General features: G+C 40.2%; 2 protein-coding genes across 2 annotated transcripts in view; one reads left to right on the top strand and one right to left on the bottom strand.

The window, feature by feature from the left end:
• LOC115014416 (uncharacterized protein KIAA1211-like) overlaps positions 1-2,080 on the top strand; it is a 43,482-nt gene extending 41,402 nt beyond the window's left edge. Inside the window, 1 exon segment of the mRNA XM_029441237.1 lies at positions 351-2,080. Within this exon segment, the coding sequence (XP_029297097.1) occupies positions 351-859 (509 nt within the window). The 3' untranslated portion in view covers positions 860-2,080.
• Positions 2,081-7,272: 5,192 nt separating this feature from the next.
• Positions 7,273-18,808, bottom strand: LOC115014557 (LON peptidase N-terminal domain and RING finger protein 3-like). Its single transcript, XM_029441521.1, is given in 13 exon segments — positions 7,273-11,605; positions 11,852-12,001; positions 12,120-12,282; positions 12,394-12,552; positions 13,259-13,380; positions 13,527-13,641; positions 13,983-14,055; positions 14,174-14,345; positions 14,452-14,568; positions 14,706-14,780; positions 14,782-14,829; positions 14,951-15,069; positions 18,000-18,808. Coding segments are annotated over 13 exon segments (2,160 nt in total). The 5' UTR covers positions 18,688-18,808; the 3' UTR covers positions 7,273-11,446.
• Positions 18,809-20,366: the final 1,558 nt, after the last annotated feature.

The raw sequence follows: 20,366 nt of genomic DNA, 5'->3' as shown, positions 1-20,366 counted from the left end.
TGCTCACCAGTAACTCAAAGAGCTGCTACTAGTACTGTTCATATATTGTTACATTCATCATTTTATGCAGTTTCCTGCACTTTTTTTCACTTTATTTTTATTTTATATTTTTACTTATTATTTCAATATTTTATTGAGGCAGAGAAGATTTTACAAACAGTATATTGTTGTGTCAATGCTCATTTCCATGTCTAGGAAATAATTATATTCATGTGCATTAACAGATTTAAAGCAGATGATTTCAATTTGTGTCAAAAATAAACAAATTAAAAAGCAAATTTCTTTGACAAATAGAATAAATGTATGTATACATTTGACATGTGTGTGTTTCTAATTGTTTCTTCTTCCAGTGGGTCCATTGGAGATCAGTAAGCCTTCTGCGTCTGCAGAGAAGGAGGTCAGGAAGGTTCTCTGTCATCCAACTCCGGTGCCAGCTCAACCTCCTAAATCCCAGCCTCTCCCCTGCCCCGTCCCTCCAAAACCCTTCCATCTTCCCCCTGCCATCACCAATCACCCCCCCCAACCTAACTCACCCCAAAGATCTCTGTCGACCCCAATTCCGATTGCGATTTCTGTTCCCCAAAAATCTCCCTCTTGCACAAGCTCGCCATCACCCATCAAAATTGCCCCCTCATCCAAGACACACCAGCCTCACGACACGACACTTACCTCCCCTACCTTTTCATTGAGAACCACCTCGGAAAAGTCTGGTTCGAGAGCGCCGGGGCTTTCCAGCCAGACCCCGGCCTCCCAGCGAGGCCTGCCTCCCCCGGCCCTGCCCCAGGATGAGCCTCCCTGGATGGCAATGGCCAAGAAGAAGGCCAAAGCCTGGAGCGAGATGCCCCAGATTGTCCAGTGACGGCACAGGTTTTAGTAAGATCTTGTACATAGGCCCAATCTGGTCAAATCTGCAAGAGGGTGGAAGTGGGTCGAGAGTCTGGATGGACCACAATGCATTTGCACACAAAGAGTTGTTGTTTTCTTACTTCCTGGTTTCTATCCTACAGACAGGCTCCGTCTAACTCCTTCTTTCTTTATGTTGTACATTCATCTTTTCTAAACGACAGGGTAGGACCCCAAACGTTAATGCGTCTTACTTGAAGTGGATTCATATTTTTTCAACAGTCTTAGTATGTTACAATGTGCCTGAATGAGAGGAAATACCTCTCACAGCAGAAAATATAAATGTTCATCTAAAGTATGATTTCACCCGATATCACTAAATATTTCAGGGATGATAAAATTATTTTATAAAGAGGATAAAAAAAAAGTGATGATAAAGAGACGAAGACAAAAATCTTTCAGTCAGTCTCAGTTTGTGCGTGTGTGTGTGTGTGTGTGTGTGTGTGTGTGTGTGTGTGTGTGTGCGTGTGTTTATTTTAAAGCAGTTTTACATGCTCACACTTTGAGGAATGTGGAAAATATTGTGAACAGAGCGTAAAATGGGATAACATCCATGTTGGGCTGGAGAAGGATTTGCTGAACTAACTGCTGATCCGTGTTTCTTCAATCTGCTGTCTGTGCATCAGGTTCTTTAGGCAAATATATTCCTTCTAACACGATCCACTGACACTACACTAATGTTTGCTGTGTTAGCGAGTGCTGAGTGTGTCTGACATGTTGCAGGTCGTTCAATGTAAATTATATTTTTAATTTTCTCTTTTGATAATTTGAATACATAACTTACACAGTTGTCTGTCGGCATCTTAAACAAATCTATCTTCTCCAAAAATCTGTGCAGGAATCAAGGAAATTATCACAATTACAATGTGTTTTTAATACTTTTCAGTGCTTCATGTTGGCAGCGTGTTGCGGGTGCTTATGAAACATTTTCTAATCCCAACCAAAAACATGTAAATGAAACAGAAATCCAAACACTGCTGATTAATAACTTGGAGATTGATTTTTCTGCCGGATGCATCACTAAAGGAAGTTTCACGGCTGAAAGCTTCCTTTCCATCCATTAAATCCATCTATCTCACAGTAACTATATGTTTTATGCATTTGGTTTTATTTTGTATTGCCTTTTGAGAATTTGTATTGTACATAACATGTGCAGTAAAGAACAAATGAAATCAGTCTTCTGTTTGTTATCTGTGTGTACACAGTTTCTGCAGTGGAGTTATAAAGAAAATGTTATTATAAGCTATTTGTGGTTGAAAGTTAAAATGCCTTTAGTGCATTATAACCCAGTGTGAAACACTTAAGTGAAAGCATGCGTGTCTTTTATTTCTGGTAAATCCTTTTTATTTTCTAACCCATATTTCAAGACAACAGATTTTATAGTGATATCAGTATTTCTGTTCATTCTCTCTGCCATAGATTATCGTCTACAACAGGGCTTTAGTTAATACTGAGGCCACTGAGGTCAACTCCTCTGTATTTTTGTCAATTTGGTTTTTTTAGCAACCTCAGCAGAGTTCTACGATTAAAAACAAAAAATGAGCACTTGGTGGATATTTTATAGGACTTTTCTTTACTATCAATATAGATTTCACTGCTGTTAGGCTAATAAATAAAGGATTAAGTAAATCGTCATTTACCAATCAGTATTGCATCCCTAGAAGTGTAATGAGACATTTGGAACAATATCATAAATGAATACAAAAAAAAACTTTTTATGATTCTCAGTTGTTGAATCCTCAAAACAGGCTCCTGTCCTATTAAAGGGCCTTTAAAGGAGTCGTCCAGCAATCTGATAGAGCTCTTCCACTAAGAAAGGTTACCCACATGTGTCACATTAAAAAACCAAAGCTCTACATGAAAGCAGTACAGGCTGAGATATCTTGATTTATAGCTCTCCGTGTTAGAAAAGCGTCAGAAATACTGGATCCTACATTACCCATAATGCACCATGTCATCTTTCATTAGACCCACCGGTAGATGCCATGTCTTTCAAACTCTATACCACAGTTTGTAACGCAGGCTCTCTATTAGAAATCAAATTTGTTTCGACTTTAAATGTACTGTTTTGCAAAATTGTTTTCACAGGCTAATTGGTACTGCGACTAACGATTATTTACATTATCAATTAATCTGCTGACTACTTACTAGATTACTCAATTAAATAATTTGGTCTATAAAATGTCAAAAAATAGTGAAAAATGTCCATCCCAGTTTCTCATCAAAGTCCAAAGCGTCTTTAAATGTCTGGTTTTGATAAACCGAAAGACACAAATATTCCCTTTAATATGATATAAAACAGGAAAGATCAGGACATGAACCAGCCTTTTTGCATGAAACTAACTTAAACCCATTTTGTAACACAATAGATTATACTAATTTATTAAAAACTTGCAAAACATTTTTTCAATTGATTACTTACAGTAAATAAAGTGTCATGAACACTCAGTGAACAGCCTTGGCATGTAAGCACGTATCACATCTGTGAGTGACATTCCCCTCGTGTGTGGCCAGGATGTGTGTGTGGGTGTGCATCAGTGTGTGTACAACATAAACCTGTGTGTGTGTGTGTGTGTGTGTGTGTGTGTGTGTGTGTGTGTGTGTGTGTGTGTGTGTGTGTGTGTGTGCGTGTGTGTGTGTGTGTGTTTGTGTGTGTGCGTGCGTGTGTGTGTGTGTGTGTGTTTGTGTGTGTGCGTGCGTGTGCGTACAGGAAGCTGTAATCAGTGAGAGGGCTGCTTAAACTCCCCAGATGTCTTTTCTGGGTGAGTTAGGTAACACTGCTGCTGCCCTACTTCTAATACACGCACTATCACACACACACACACAGCTCCAAAGTGGACCAGCCAAGATGTACGATGTGTGTGTGTCCGTGCCAAGTATCCATAGCAATGACTGCTAAGTGCTGACCTTCTCAGTTACAGGTTATATAACAAACCAACTTGGCAGCAATCACAGAGGTGAGGAGACAAGAAGGGGGAGTCGGGGGGTATTAATGTCGACTTAGGCCACTACGATCAGTAAGAGATAACAGCAACTTTTCAAAAAAGACTTGCATAAACAAAAATAAAAGCTCCTAATCCTGCTGTGAACAAATCTTCTTAGTGTTGAAAGTAATTACAGTTCTCAAAATTCTGTGTTGAAATCAATTTAATGCTAAAGCACTTCCATGTCTGATAGTGTGTCAGACATTAAATTAAACTTTTCTGCCCAGAGGAGGGACAAATATAAAACTTAAGTAACCAGAAAATAGGCTTAATTCTCCCACACAGTCAAACCTCTTTCCTGGTGTCACTTTATATCATTTGGTAAAGTTCAGTGATTCATTTTTGTATCATCAGGAAACAACGGCAGAACAGTTTCAGTCTCTCACTTTAAACAGGTAACACGAATCATCCACGTTACTTACCAAACCTGCATTAATCTCTATAGCAACTAGCCTATAGCAGGCAACATTACAAGATTTTGGAATCGGAAGAGTTCTGGTTTCCGTCTGTAGTAGCCTATGTCTGTAGTATTGACCGTTTGGTTGTATGCAGGTATACAGTCCGTCTGGAGAGGCCAAATTACAATCTGGAACCCATTGGCTATCGCCTGAAAACGATTTAGCGTTTTATTAGTTAAAAAATAAACTTTTAATGAGTTTAAACTGGCTACTTGAGAAAAAGGTAAAATCGACGTCTGACCTGTAGTCGATGGGTTCTGAGATTGAACCTGCTTTAACCTGCATTTCTAACCACTTAGAAGCAGCGAAAAAATATAACACCTGCATATCACCTTTGAAGTTGGCTAATGTGTTAGTGAACGGTTAGTGTAAGTGTTTTAACTGGCTTTACCATACATTTGGAGTCAGGTTTCTTGCCTGCAATAGTCATATATCTCTGTTTTGGTGTTCACCATTACCGTAGGGAATATTTTGGCTCTTTAGCCGCTAAAGGCTTCACTTTTTCCACCAGCTAATAGCTAGTTTGTCTGTCTGCTATCTAGTGCTGGGCAGGTAGCATACCTGGGTTTCCAGAGCTCTTTCACTGAAAACAGACACTGATGAGAACGTTGAGACTGAACCAAAACAGTAGCCTACAGTTGCTGTCCATATAAACCAAAACAACAAGCTGGAAGACGCTAAAACGCTCGGCAGCTTTCTATAAAGCTCTGTGCAGACTCTGCACTTCAGAGTCTGGTGATTATTTACAAGCACATTACTGCAAGCACTTACAAGTTGTCATGTGATTTTTTGCTTATATAAAAATAAATTGTATTAGTGCAGCTTTAAGAACCTGACACAAACAGCATGTACAGCAAAGTAGCTGAAAGGTTTAAGTATCTGGCTGTTTGCAGTTTCAAGTGGACATTCAAAGCTACAAGTTTGTACCATTTGCTGTCATATTGCTAAAGGTTGAATGTGTGTTTTTTACTTGACACAACATATCTCCGGCAGCAGAGGACAAGCTGGACTTCCACAGGAAACACGACAGCTGATTAGACATACTCTGCATGCTTTGTTGTTTGGTCAGACTCGCCCAAACTCATTGACCTCTGTGTACGAACTGGAGTGAGCCTACTGTGACAGTGAATTTCAGTTAACACCACAACGACAACACTGGCTGGTTTAAACCTGCTGGAAAAACAGACCCGTGTTGCTGTTGTTGACCGCTTTGTTTCCAGTGAGACATTTGTAAGAACTGTGCAATCGATGATGACATTATCTTATTACAGCTAAAGACAGATTACAGGTCCTCCTCACCAGATTCTATCTTATTCATATCAATGTTCCTCTCATTTCATTACACACAAAACATGATAGTAGCGTTGTTTAAAATGATAGAAGGTTTAAGATGCCTAAAGTGGAACAAATTAAACATGACATGGACGATAACCACGGTTCAGACCCCAAGCTGTGATTGGACAGTTGATCGTTTTTCATTTTGGCATGTACAGTGGCTTTAGATTTAAAAAAGAAAATGCTCCCCAGTACTTCAGTTAGACAAAAAGCTAAATATAATGTTCATGTTACTTTTTTTCATTAGAATCTGTTGTGATTTTGCAAAAGATTGAGCCAGTTATTAGGTGACAAGCTTTTTGCCACTAACAGAAATATGGAAATCAGTTTCTTTATGCTTTTCATTTAAACATATCTAAGAGTGTACCGCATGGACGTCCAGGTCTACGGTCGTGGCAGCAGCTCTGTGAGGCCGTACTGCTTTCAGCTAATGCTAACACCCAAATGCTAACATGCTTGCAATGACAATGCTAACATGCTAATGTTTAGCAGATCATGTTAACGATGCCATTCCAGTTTGTGAACATATATTTGCTTATTAACTCAAAACAGTAAAGGTATAGCTGTAGCTTAGTTTTGCACATGTTTTTTTCATAACCCAAAGTATTGGACAAATTAAAACTTTGACTTGATGATGATGCTACAAAAAGATGGAAAATCAGTGGTTAGAATTCATTTTGAGGGGGAATGTCAGAACCAAATTTCATGGCAATCCATCAAATAATTTTCAAGACATCTAGTTTGAAACTAAAACTCTAATGCTGCTGGTGGCGCTACATGAAAAGACACAGTCATTAGGATTCACCCTCTGGGAACCATGACTCTGTACAAAATGTCGTGGCAATCAATCCAATAGTTGTTGAGATATTTGGACTAACGAGGTGGACAGATCGACATTGCTATACAAGGCAGCCTGATCTCCTTACATTAAATTAATCCAAACCAGGATCTTTTACTAAACCTATTCAAATAGTTTTGTAACTGTGAGAAAACATGTTTGTATAAATTAAAGCACTGTGGTGGTCGTGGAGGAATGACTTGCTGTTCTTCACTGTGATGCTAAACACGTAATGAACATTTGTCTAAAAGGTTTTATATTGCCTTGTGGTTGAGGGATAATTTGACAACAAAGACCGACCAGTGCACTTTATTGAGTCTGGTGAGAGTTGACATCCTGCACACCAAGTAAATGTTTGCATGAAAGAAATGTACTGCATGCAATATGCTGGTCTCAATTAAGCTTCTCTGCCTCTATATTTAGAGGCCTCAGGGTTGGCATGAGTCCTTATGGGACTGCAACGAGCTAAATTTGCTAATCTGCAGTGTAATTATACTGAAGAGCAACAAATAAAGAGGGAGCCAGGAAGGGAAGGAGACTGCTCTTTCCCTCCGTCTCTTTCCCTAATAAGTTTCTAACTCTGACTGACCTACATTTGCATTGCTTGCATAAACATTCTTCCTGTCTTCCAGCTTCCTCTCTCTGTATATCTGTCATCCAGCTGCACATTAACACTGTGTGTTTTCTGTGAGTGTGCAGCTCAAACATATTGGAGACGTATGTATGTGTGAAAAAGAACAATCCTACGCAGGACTGGCAACACCAACCTTTTGCTTTATTCACAAGTTGTAGCTCCAAGAATGTACTTTTGCAAAAGTAACGCACACTAAAGTTTTACTATCAAAAACAGAAACGTACAGAAAACATCAAATGTCGAGACATACACAAATTCATCTTGTACGAATTCAGCGGACACATTTAGAGGCCATGGAGTTCGACAGGAGGTTAACTACCTTTGAAAGAAGCAGGCAATGTAGCGACTGAACAAAAGACATGTAGATTTATATTTGAACCCTATGATTGTTATATCAGAATTTTGTCAACATAAAGGAGGTTGACATTTCAAGACGCTGTTTACTTTGCCAGGTGATTAAATCCAGTGCTCCTCCAAACACTTCACATACATACACAGAATCTTTTGAATTGACACATTTGCAGTTTTACTTGATGAAGATGCTGTATTTCAACATGGACATAATTTACAATACAAAAGTACATTTTGGAGCAGTGATACAGATTATATACATTGTTTGTTTGTTTGACTTTCAAATTACAACAATCACAGGAATACAACACAATTAGGAAGCATAGTTTTTCTATCTGTCTTTGTGGAAGAGCTCTTGGAGGATGCTAGAGGTAGTTTCACTTCCTCAAAAGGTCAAGGGTTGAATTCTGAAAGGTTATGATATCAAAGGGCAATAATCCGCCATCCTACAGTTTGTTTTTTGCATAGCTGGATAACAAAATATCAAAAAAAGATCCCATTCCTGCTACTTCTGTTGTTATTTTGTTGTGGTTCTTGTTAACCCAACACGAACATACAAGGTTTGTCAGTGCCAGTTTGTCAGCATCATTAAAATGATCAAGACTTTAGAGAGCTATGCAATGTCAAAATGATATCATCAAGCCACAAACAGCAGCTTAAACCCATCCTGAACTTTCAGGATTCAACACAAGACAACTTCCACTGAATTCACGTCCCAACTGGGCAGTTTATAACCTGTGCTGTTCCCTGATTAACATCTCCTCTTGAATCATCGCTGTGAGGAATCCAAAGCATATGAAATCTCATCAGATGAAAATATGCACCGTTTTCCATATATTAAATAAAAAGCACCAAAAAAGGTAGCAATTGGCTGTAATTACTGTTATTAGTATGATTCAACCAGGACAGCGGGGTTGGTTACCGAAGGCAATTCAATCCCACAATGTCTTTAAGAACCTTTGGCCCGAAACTCTAACTCTAACTCTAAACTAATTATCGTGTTATAATGTTTGTTTGTTTAAAAAAACAAATGCGACAAGTTGTGGTTTTAAGGGAGGTTTATTATTAAGTTGAGCTAACCAGCTGCTGGATTTAACGTACATCGAGAGCGGTATCGATCCTCTCCAATAACTCTAATAAGCTTATTTCCCAAAATGCGGAACTATGCTTACATTAGATATGTAGTATTCTGGGAACAAAATGAGAAAACAGATTAGGGTAAATTGGTGTCATGTTGAAGAAAGATATCTCAAACACCTCCGACATAGTCCATGTTCTTAAAGACATCATCTTAAGATGTTATTTAAGGAACTCCAGGTTGTCACACAAAACATTAGCACACAGTAGTTGCAATTTTAGTTCATACATCAAAGTGAAAATGGAAGAAGTATAATTTAAGGCACTAGAACCGCTGTCACAGATGAACAATAATGCACAGATATATCAGATTTTAGCCCGAACCCATTTTGGTGTCATGTGACAGACAAAACATCAAGAGGCTTTACAGTCAATGATGATCTCCGTCATCACGGGAGTCTTACTGTTGTTGTTTTTTAACTTTTACTTATGTTCACACGTTGTAAGAAAAATTAAAAGAGGAAAAACATGCGATTTCATTTTAGGTGGATTTTCCCTTCACGTCTATCAGGAAATACGTTTGTCTCTGAATATCTGTGCGACATGCTTTTACACTGGCGGTGTGATTATATCTGACTATTGGCTTTTCCCTTTCCTGCCAAATTTGAGCTTCATCACTTCTTAGTGGTTACTAGTTACAACATTAACGTCTCTGAAGACAGTCATCTTCCAATAGACTTTAACACTTGGGTCATTACTCAATAAATTATAATACACCATTGCTGTTCGATTGTGTCATATTGCAACCATCTGACTATAATATTAACATTTGTTATGGGGAAAATATTAAAAGATTGTGGTATTAAATGTAATCAGTTTCTCCATTTTTTAGCATTACATGGCTTTGGCCCTTATAAAACAAAATAATAAAAGTGGATGATCTGACATGACACGATTACACATGAAATAAATGAAGAAAAGTCTAAAATACAAAGAACCCGATTGACATCGAAACATCATCAAACATGTATATAAAATAAAAGATTTAGAAGGCAAAGTTCAACAATCTCTTGCCTTTTTCCAGAGATAAGCTCTTGCCATGTAATAACAGTCATGTCACAGACATCAGCAAGGCCTCAGCATGTTTCCACACAGCATCATTTGCTCAGAAATTCATTTATTTTCTGTGAAAATCATGTTTCGATGGATGGACATTTCCATGAAAGGGAGAAACTGAACCTTAACATGAGCCTGGTATGTCGTACTTAACATGTAAAATGTTCCACACCATGTAATTGTGCGGACAGAAGGCACCAGCCTTTACTCATAGCACACATCAAACAGATCTTTTGCAGTGGTGTACCTGCTATGTGCCATTTACCCACCACAACATTTTGACTTCATTCTGTAGTAATCCAAATACTACATCCTTAGGTCTGTCTGCACCATTTCTTTCCCTTACATAAAGTGGAAGTGCAAAATAAGTGAGAATAAATACTGAATAAATACACTTAGGACATAATGGTAACAGAAATCCAGATGTTGCTTTCTGCATTACTGACAGGCTCTATTCAAGCCTTTAAGTATTACAAGGGTCTCTGCTATGAAGAGGCCGCTGCCAGGGAGGGAATCCAAATAAGTCAACATCGCTGGGATTGTGTCGGGCCAATAAAAATACTGATTTGGGTCACCGGTGATCTATAAATATGTGGCCTGGGAGAGAATCTGCTCTTGACTCTAGTTTCCAGAGTTTGTCCTGGTCAGTGGCAGCCATGTTGGCTCCAAGTCTTTACCCCCTCATGACTGTGTAAATAGTGTTTTATGTTATTTGTACAGTAATAATACCCTCCAGTTACCGGGGTATTATTGCTGATGTTTGGGGTGAAAAGCCTTTGAGAAGTGAGCAGCTCAACATCTCTTTCTGTCAAATGTAAACAATTTCACTGCATGAAAAAATAATGACAAAATAAATAATCCGACAAATAAAAATGATGAATAAAACTCAAAAACAAGAGCCTTAAAGCACGCCAATGCCAATGGTTCAGTCGCTTGTAAGTCAGCTGCAGGTGGTAGAGTCACAATTAAGGAGGGAAGACAGAATAGCAGCCAAAAATATGATTTAGGTTATGGTAAAATGTGGCAGAATAGTAAACACACAGGTTTATCTGTAGATGTCTAAACTTAGTAATGGGCATACCAATTAATCACATCTTAATCAGTATTGTCGTCATAATTCACTCATCAGTAGTGAGTGTATTTACACAAAAGGCAAATTCATAGTTTGGTCTCTTGCAGAATGTATATTTGCCACTTAGTCGTCTGAACTGGGGAGTTTGCTTCATAGCTATGTTCATACAGGAGAAATCACTCATATCATACTGAAAAATGGAGGAGGGCCAGAAAGGCAACAGTGAAACTTGGACAAATGAAGACATAGCAGCACCACAGTTTGTTGTCGTACACATGGAGATGTTAGACAAAAACTTATACTTAGCATGTGCGCATTAGCATCGTTACTGTGACAAGAAATGTATCAATGGAAGGAGATGATTCTGTTTAAATCACGTCTCTTTTGATTTCCCTCCTGTCTGAACATAGCTCGAGAATGCTATGAATGGAAGATATCGATGTCTTCAAGTCAACATTCTTTGTTGCTTTGTAAAAGTTTGCTGTTGATTGTAGTCCAGCGCTGCGTCCGGAATGGGCTGGCGCTACAACAAGGAAGGTGCAACAACATCAGTTCTTTGCGGATCAAAAAAGGAAGACTAGCAGGTCAACTGCTGCTTTGGGAGAAGGAGGTTGTGTGTGCAGGGGCGGGGGTGTTACTGTATTATCCAGGTGTGGTGCACACTTTGTGGAGGGCTCGTCACCGGAGCCTGCTGTGGGCGATAAAGAGCAGCACCTTGCGGATGCCACAGAGGCGATCCCTCAGAGAGGTGACGGCCAGGAAGGGCAGCTGGGCTCGGCCTTCCAACGGAAGAACAGCTAATAACCACCAACACCACAAGGGACCGTTAGGACTGTCCTGAAGGAAGAGGAGAGAGGGGAGAGGGTTTTAAAGACAAAATAGTAAAGTAAAGTACAAATACTCCGGTTTATTTCAACTTGGGTCTTATTATGATAGTTGAGGCATTTGAGTCCTAAATCCTATTGTCAAAAACACGTTTTCAGTGTGTGTTGCATCACAAATCATATTTTTATTTCAAAAGAAACAAAATACATTTGCAAGAAGCATGAATAATTTAAGTGTTACTTTGTCATTTGTGTGTACCTGAATTTCAGAGTCTTTCTGAGGCATGGGTCCAAAGTGTCCTTCAATGCGTTCCTTCTGCTCCTTCTTCAAAGAGTCGACCCACACCAAGGCCTGGTCGTACACTGTGTCATGTAGAGATTGCAGCTCACGCTCTGCCACACCCTCCACCTACACACACACACACACACCTTTGAGTTACAACATCTTCTGGTAATTCTCTATTAAGCCATCACTTCTCCATCTTATCATCCCTCTCCCCCTCCTGGCATTTCTTTCTCCCTCATACCTTAACATCCTCCAGGTACTCTATATCAGCCATGTTGTATCCGTCCCTCTCGCTGTGCTGAATAACTTTAAACCTCCGTCTGCCGATGGTGTCCACAACTGAGCGGCCGTCGGAAAAGAACTGCACATCGCGGATCTCCAACAGGCACCCATAGTCTACAAACCTGGAGACAGGAGGAGCAATGTTACACTTTCTGGATACACACCCGGACACTTGTGTATTAAACACATACCGGTAATAACCAAGCATACGCAGGTTCTGTCCCAGCACTGACCCTTTGAGGTTGTTTCCCAGACACATGCCAAAGCAGTTGGTTCCTGCCTCTATGCATCGGCGGATCATCAGTTTGTAGCAGGGCTCGAAGACATGGAGAGGGCACGGCACAGTGGGGAAGGCCATGGTGCACACAAATATAGGCACATTCTTGTTAAGACTGAGGAGGGACAAGAATAAAGGAGAATGTGTTTAATGTGGTGCACAGCAGACTCATGGTACAAGAAGATATATATACACAGGTTGTTTGGTCTACAGAAAATAGTGAAAAATGTCCATCCCAGTTTCTCAAAGTCCAAGGTGTTGTCTTTAAATGTCTTGTTTTGCCAGTCCAAAACCCAAAGATATTCACTTTAGTTGGCGATTATTTTTTCTGTCAATCGACTAATCATTGCAGCTTTATATATTTTTACATTAACTTTCTGTTTTCAAGGTCATGAATGAACTTTCAATCTCAACTTTTAAGCCAACGTGAACAAGAAGTCCTTAAAGTGTTAATACAACGAAAAGTTTCACATCTACAATTCCAGAATAACTGCATCATTCCTCACAACTCATTTTCAGGCCAAATGCCAAAACAAACACTGGCTACTGAGAGAGTGAATCAGTTTCACTCCAGTTTAATAGACGTCAGTTATTGAGTTGTCCAGGCTCCAGGGAAGTGATACTGAGATGACGCACGCTACGAGTTGAGTGTGTCAGATACCTGTGTGTTATCTACTGGAGGTCAGTGGGTCAACAGTACAGAATATTCACATAGAGTCAGTCACACATAAACCATCATCTGTGAGAAGATTATATTTGAGAAGAGAAGAGAAAACAGAACAAATAAAACCTGATTAAAAGGCAGTGGAGGACACACTTACTTGGAGAACTCAGCCATCTTATCCTGGTGGACTTTCTGTCTTTCTTTGAGCTCTGAGGGAAGATACTTCAATATCAGGTTCTCCATTAATACTGTTTTACAGAACTGCTTCTGGACCAGGTACTGGGGAGAGATACAGACAGAGACTATATTAGAAATATGTTCATAGTTATAGAAAAGGTTGGATAACTGCATACTGGATTCAGATCACACTGAATGGCACCTGACGGATGTATGTATGTTATTACAACACTGTAGGGGAGTCTTACCTCAGACAGCTCCTCTTTACAGAGTGGACACTTTGGATTGTGGTCCAGACATCTCTCCAGACACCGAAGACAGAATGTGTGACCGCACGGCGTCGTCACTGGCTCGTAGAAAAGTCTGGAGACAAATAAAAAAGACACAAGAATATGCAACTAATGATTATTTTAATTAGATGGGAATCCCCTTGTTTCTTGTTTATTTAATAGATTTATCTTTTTTAGTCCAAAATAAAATCTAAAATAAATATAAATGTGTTGTCTGTTGGTGTTAATGTCTGTAGCCAAGATAAAGACTCTTTATCTTTATTTATTTCTTACAGGCTGTATTTCTGTATATAAATGACCTAAATACTGCTGCTCATCACATAATTGTATCACAGGTTATATGACTGTCGTTGGCGATGTAGCACACGTTACACAACGACTAACTTTATTGCATGATGTGTGACTGAATCTCACCTCATACAAAGAGAACACTCCAGATCTGTCGAGTCCAAGACGTCACCAGAACTCAGTGGAGCCTCTGCTGGCTCTAAATGGAGAGATTATCACATAGGAAATAAAACACAAATGCTGCTAATGGAGAGAGTGTGCATGTGTTGCTTGGCTACGTGCAGTTGTTGTGCGTGTGCAAAAACTAAAAAGCTCACCAGACTTGGCTCTCTTGTATTCGCCTCTCCTCTCCTGTCCTCCCTCCTCCTCCGTGCTCCTCCATTTCCTTTTGAGGGGGAAACAGTGGTCTGGCCTCCTGACCTCAATGCCCTCTGACCTCTCAGGTGCAGAAGGAGCAGATGCTAAAGACAACAAGCTGGGACTAAAGATCTGAGAGAAGGAAAAGGATGGAAGGAGAAGATAATGAAACCTCATGTCCCCTCAATGCCACATTTTATTAATTTTTTTCAACTATCGGAGGTGGAGCACCTCTTACCTCGGAGGGAGTGTTAATGCTGTTCTTGATGTGAGCTCTGAAAGACAGTATGTTGGAGTAGTCCGAGATGTGTTCAGGAACCTGATCTGTAACCGGAGCCAGGAGATCACCGAGGAGCTGAGAGAAGAGCACATACAGTGATGTGTGATTATTCTGCATGCATTAATGATCATATAACAATCTCCAATGATAATGCAGTGTGTCATGTTTTTCTTTAAAGTACATACAACTGGACAAAACAATTATGTATTCACCTTGTGAGCCTCAGTCTTGGCCAGTCTACAGTCCGGCTCTATGGACAGACAGAGCAGGTACTCCCTCAGAGCTTCCTTCTGTCCTGCCCAGCGACACCAGAGCCTGGGCCTTGCGAACATGACCCTGCAGGCAGGAGGAAGATACATCACTTATCTAACATCCAAAAGGGAGCTGTTAACATTTTAATAACATAAACTGATTATTACATATATTTTTATCCTGCAGAACAATTTGTCTTCAATACCTTTGACCAGTGAGGAATGAGCCTGCAGGCCATCTCAGCGTCTCTCAGGGCCTTTTTATAGTGTCTCAGACTGGAGTGGATCTGGGAGCGATTACTGAACAGTATGTGGTCCATGGGTGCTGAGGAGGAGAGGAGAGACAGTTGGTAAGAAAGGCAGGTAGGTAGGCAGTTGTTACTAACAAGAGAATAGGGCTGCAACATTTTGTCATTATTGAATAATAGTGAAATCACAATTTCCAAGAGCCCACAGTGATGTCTATAAATTGCTTGTTTTTGTCTTATCAACAGTCTAAAGGCCAAAGACAACACATAACACATTATCACAACATAATGCAGAATTGTAAATAAAATGCATGGCCACCGTCACCACTTGTTTGTATTCTTATGTCTTAAAAAGCTAAATTGACCGGTGATATAAGGTTTCAAGTAAGACGGAAGAAAGAATGTTTAAGATGGATCATTTCCACATTATAAAACACGTTATGAAAGAAATGTGCTGCCTCACAAAACCATGCAGCGCTATCAAGGTCACCCACATTCAAGGTTTCATAACTATAAAAAAAATGTATGCAAATGTCGCAGCTCGCCCTAAAGGCATCAGAGGAAAATACTTCCCTGGCTTTTGTGAACATGCACAGGTAGTAAATCACTCAATGAAATAAGGGAGGTATAGGAGAGCAGAAGAGATTATTATAAAGGACAATTAAAAATATTTTAGGTTGAAGATGTAAATGCGTGTGTAGTATCAGGCACAATATTTGTAAAAGTAGCACAGAAGAACAATTGGTAATCCAGATCAAATCTACCACTTAGTTGTTAGGTGAATCCCCACGTTTGAGGGATGAGAACTAATTTAATGCATAGTACACACACACACACACACACACACACACACACACACACACACACACACACACACACACACACACACACACACACACACACACACACACACACACACACACACACACACACACACACACACACACTGTACTTTTGTCCATTTGTTAAGCACCCAAAAAATATTTCTGCACAAATTCAGATAGAATTCTGCTTCAACGTTTTGGTCAAAACTCTGCAGTTGTGTCTGATATTGGATTTGTTTTAGTTTTGCACTTTTGCAACCTTTGTTGTCAAGCTAATAATAAAATATAGTTATCAATGCATTTGGACTTTTATGTAATAACAGAAAAAGAAGAAGTCCTGCATTCAAATCTTACTTAAAATAAAGTAAAATGTATTGCAGCCCAGTACAAACACTATACAGGGTCAAAAAATATATTTCCATAAAATATATTGATTAATAGGATAATGTGAGTCACAGATTCTGCAAGTAGCACAAGCACTACCCCTTTTCTTGCTTTGCTGAGATTCAGCTCACAACCTAATTTTCACAAATTATTTAGTTAAACAAGTGTTCAATTAGATATTGTGTGCCTTTAGTTAATGTCCCAAATGTAGTCGGAGTGATACAGTAAATGGGGCAGCCTTTTACTTCTCTGCCAAGATCAAAGGCCGTTTCTGCAAGTCATTGTGGTTATAGCACTCTTTGTGAATCATTATTTATCAAATCATTTTTGCTGAACATGCTGAATCACTTTGAATAGCATCTTGGTGCACATTAAGACAGCTCAGAACAATCCCTTTCTATGACTGAGGAGCTACTCAGCTCAACAACAGTCAATTGTTGGTGTCTGAGCAGCTGCACTGCATCAGCCGGGAGATAATTGCTCTTGTGGGGACCCAGTGAACAGAGATGCTGTTGTGTTTCAAACTGGTGCTACTATCAGCTGTCGAATGATCGACCAGGGAAACTACTTCTCAGGATTCTATTGTCAGTGAAACAAGCAACTATTAAAAAGGGAGTTTACCCCAGAATCAAAAATACAGTTTTCCTGTTATCGGTAGTGCTGTTCATCAATCTAGATAGTTTTGGTGTAAATTGCAGAGTGTTAGATATATTGGCCGTAGAGATGTCTGCCTTCTCTCCATTATTATGAACTCTATGGCACTCAGCTTGTGGTGCAGTGCAAAAAATAAATTTGAAAAACTCAACAGCAATGTCTCTTTGCAGAAATCCTGACCTGGTTACTCAAGATGGGTGGTATGGCAGTTGTTCGGTAGAAAGAAAATAGTTCCGACATGAAACCGCTCACAACAAGGTCTGTGGATTATCTTGAGTAACCAGGTCATGATTTCTGGAAAGACATTGCTGTTGAGTTTTTAAAATGATTTTTTTCTGGCACTTTGAGCACCACAAGCAAAGTGCCATCTAATTCCATTACATTTGAGAGAAAGCAGACATCTCTACGGCCGATATCTCCAACACTCGGCACCTCATACCAAAACTATTTAGGCCTACATTGATAAATAGCTCTACAGGTAAGAGGAATAATATGCGTTTTGATTTTGGGGCAAACGTTCCCTTTAAACTTTCATAACCAGCTCAAACAGTGAATGAGCTGCTTTACTCCAGACTATGGATCTTAATAATAACTGCCTCAAAATATAGTTTAAATCTGTGCCTTTTTTAGGTTATTTCGCCACTAATAATCCCCATCTATAGGTCAAAGTTCATCCGTTTTATTACCACTCCGGTATGGCTCTAAGCATTAGTATCCCTAGTGGAGACCTGAAATTGTAGCCTCGATCCACATTTGCCTGAATCATTGTTTTTGATATTACACAATGAGAGGGGGGGGGGGGGGGTTACGTGCTTACGCGCTTACGCAATGTTTGGACCACTAGCCCAGCCTACATAACGTTGTTATCCAACACATGGTGCTGTGACTCTCTCGTGCCAGCAGAGGCAGCTAACTGCCGCAAAATGTGCCACACTTATGAAACAGTCATTTTATAACGGAGATATTATTGTTTGATGGTGTGTCAACTGATATGATATATTTAGCAAAACACTTGAAGAATAACTATAAAGAAAAAGTAACAACAATATTTAGCACAGTCACTTACGTTGCTTAAACATTTTCTGTGAAGTCCACTTTATAATAGGTTTCTCACACATATAACAGTTATTAGTTCAGTGTCCTACCTATTGTAATGGCTTGGTTATATTTCTCCAGTGCAGCTTCCATCTTCCTCTCGGCGTACAGCCCGTTGCCCTCCCGCCTCAGCCGGCCGGCCTGGTACGAGGTCGGGAACCACTTGGCCAGCAGGTTGCTAAGCACCACGTTGACCCGGTAACTCTGCACATCGGCTACTCTGGAGCTGTCCCTGCACTCTGTACACATCACCGGCCGCTCCTTCTCCTTCCTCTCCCTCTCCAGACACTTCTTACAGAAGCAGTGTCCACACGGCAGAGTCACCGGCTCGAACAGAAAGCTCAGACATATCCGGCAGGAGAAGTAGTCGTAGCCGAAACCTGTGGCTCCAACTCCCGGGCGTCCAACTGCCACCGCCGCCCCCGCCTCACCTCCTCTCTTCGGGATCCTGTCACCTTCTTGCCTCCTGGTGCTACCCGTCAGGTACTCTATGAGGTTGCTCAGGTGAACAGGTCCCAGTTTGTCTGTCTCCGAGGCTTGTCGGTACACATCTAAAGCTTCGGTGAATTTGCCTCCAAAGGCGAGCGCGTCAGCCCGCTTTACCATCAACTCCTGCCGGCTCCCTGGATCTCCGAGACCCGCTAGTTGGCACTCGTAGATATCCGCGGCTAGGTCGAAGTTTTTTGACTGGAAAGCCTCCGCTGCAAGCTGCAACATACTCTCACTCTCTGTCCCCATACCCAGCAGGTTGTTTGAAGTCTGTCCCCTCACTTATGTGAAGCATATCTGGTCATTCATGTCTGCTACTGCTGCTGGGAAGTACTGACTGACTGCAGGCTCATGAGGTAGTCCAGGAAGGTCCAAGTTATTCTCAATGGAGCTGCGCAGGAGGAAAACACTGTTACGTAAATTTTGTGTCATGTGACGCCGTCCAGTTGTTCTCATTGGACGAGTTTGGAAAAACGGTTACAAAACAAACGGCCATGTAACATATTCAGTGCCGGAGCCTGTCTGACCTGCAGGGATTTATTTAACAGTGGCGGATCATTGTAGGAGTCCAGGTGTGGAGGTGGGGGGTTACTGATGGCAGAGCTGGAGGGTTCCCCACCACACAATAAACTTTATTAGTATCACATGTCAAGTAATTCATGTTTAATAATAATAAATAATAATAAAGAACACGAATTTCCACTGTCTTGGCTGTGCACTGGAATGCCCCTCATCAACAGAGGGGACACTGCTACATTTTTTTACCTTCTCAAATAGGATTTCTTTGGGTGTGGTCGAGTCATTGAGTGGACATATGTGATCCATCAGTCTTTCTGGTAGTGGGAACCTAAAGAGTTGGTGGTTCAGTTATAACACTGATCTTGGACACAATGTTTAACCCATGGATGAGCGTGGACTTTCAGAGGCATTCCTTTCTGTTTCTGTTCATATATTTATACAAGAAAAATAGCAAGTATTTGACCTGCTACACATTGCTAGAGTTAGCTGTTATGTGACCGGCTTCACTCGTCATATAACAGGTAAAGCAGCTATGTGACAGAAAAAACTGCTTTACATAAGATTTTTTTCATAAGCAAATGAGAATAAAGTCATTACTTATTTTATGGATTGAGTAGAATTTAGATTTTCATATCTTTAGAAAAGCTATAGTCTACTAGTGTTATAGTAGCAGTTTGAGTACAATGTAAGCTTTGAGGACATGGGCTTCCCATGCACCAACACTCTTGGAGAAATGTGAATACTTCTGGTCATGTGGACTTTGACAAATCTTTAGATGCAATATTAAAACTCTCAAACTGACTGCTGGTAGTTAGAATATACTTTGCTGTCAATAAAACATGAAAACATATTTTAACAACTCAATCCACCTTGTTACTTCCACACCAATCTGCTACCTACCACTAGAACGGTTCAGAGAGGCAGGTAGATCTATTTAGCTCTTGCACAAACTGTACATCTGAAGAGGAATTATTTAATCAGCAGAGCATGTCATCTCCTTGCACTGCCCATCACATCTCTTTCCTGGGTGTGAGACAACAAAGCCTGACCAGGAACCTGTGGATGTCAGTATTTGAGCGACAACAAAGGTCAACATGTGGCCTGCAGCAGAACGGGTAAGACTTGTTTTTAGCCGAGCCGATTTTCAAAAATGCCCGTTGCCACTGAAGCAGTCGTTGATCACTTGCGGCTCCTACCGGCCAGTAAAGAGGAGTGAGGGGTCAATAATAATAATAATAATAATAATAATAATAATAAAACAGTCAATACATTTATTTTATTTTTAAATTGTGAACCACAGTTGCGGTGAGGTCCTTGAGCATACAGTTATTAATATGCGGAGAAAATATCAGGCTGATGGGTCCAGTGGTATGTGAGTTTAGCTGCAGACAGACAGACAGACAGACAGA

The sequence above is a fragment of the Cottoperca gobio genome, chromosome 10, assembly GCF_900634415.1.
Source record: "Cottoperca gobio chromosome 10, fCotGob3.1, whole genome shotgun sequence".
Classification (NCBI taxonomy): domain Eukaryota; kingdom Metazoa; phylum Chordata; class Actinopteri; order Perciformes; family Bovichtidae; genus Cottoperca; species Cottoperca gobio.
The sequence above is the reverse complement of the archived record's forward strand: the minus strand, read 5'-3'. Positions and strand labels throughout refer to the sequence as shown.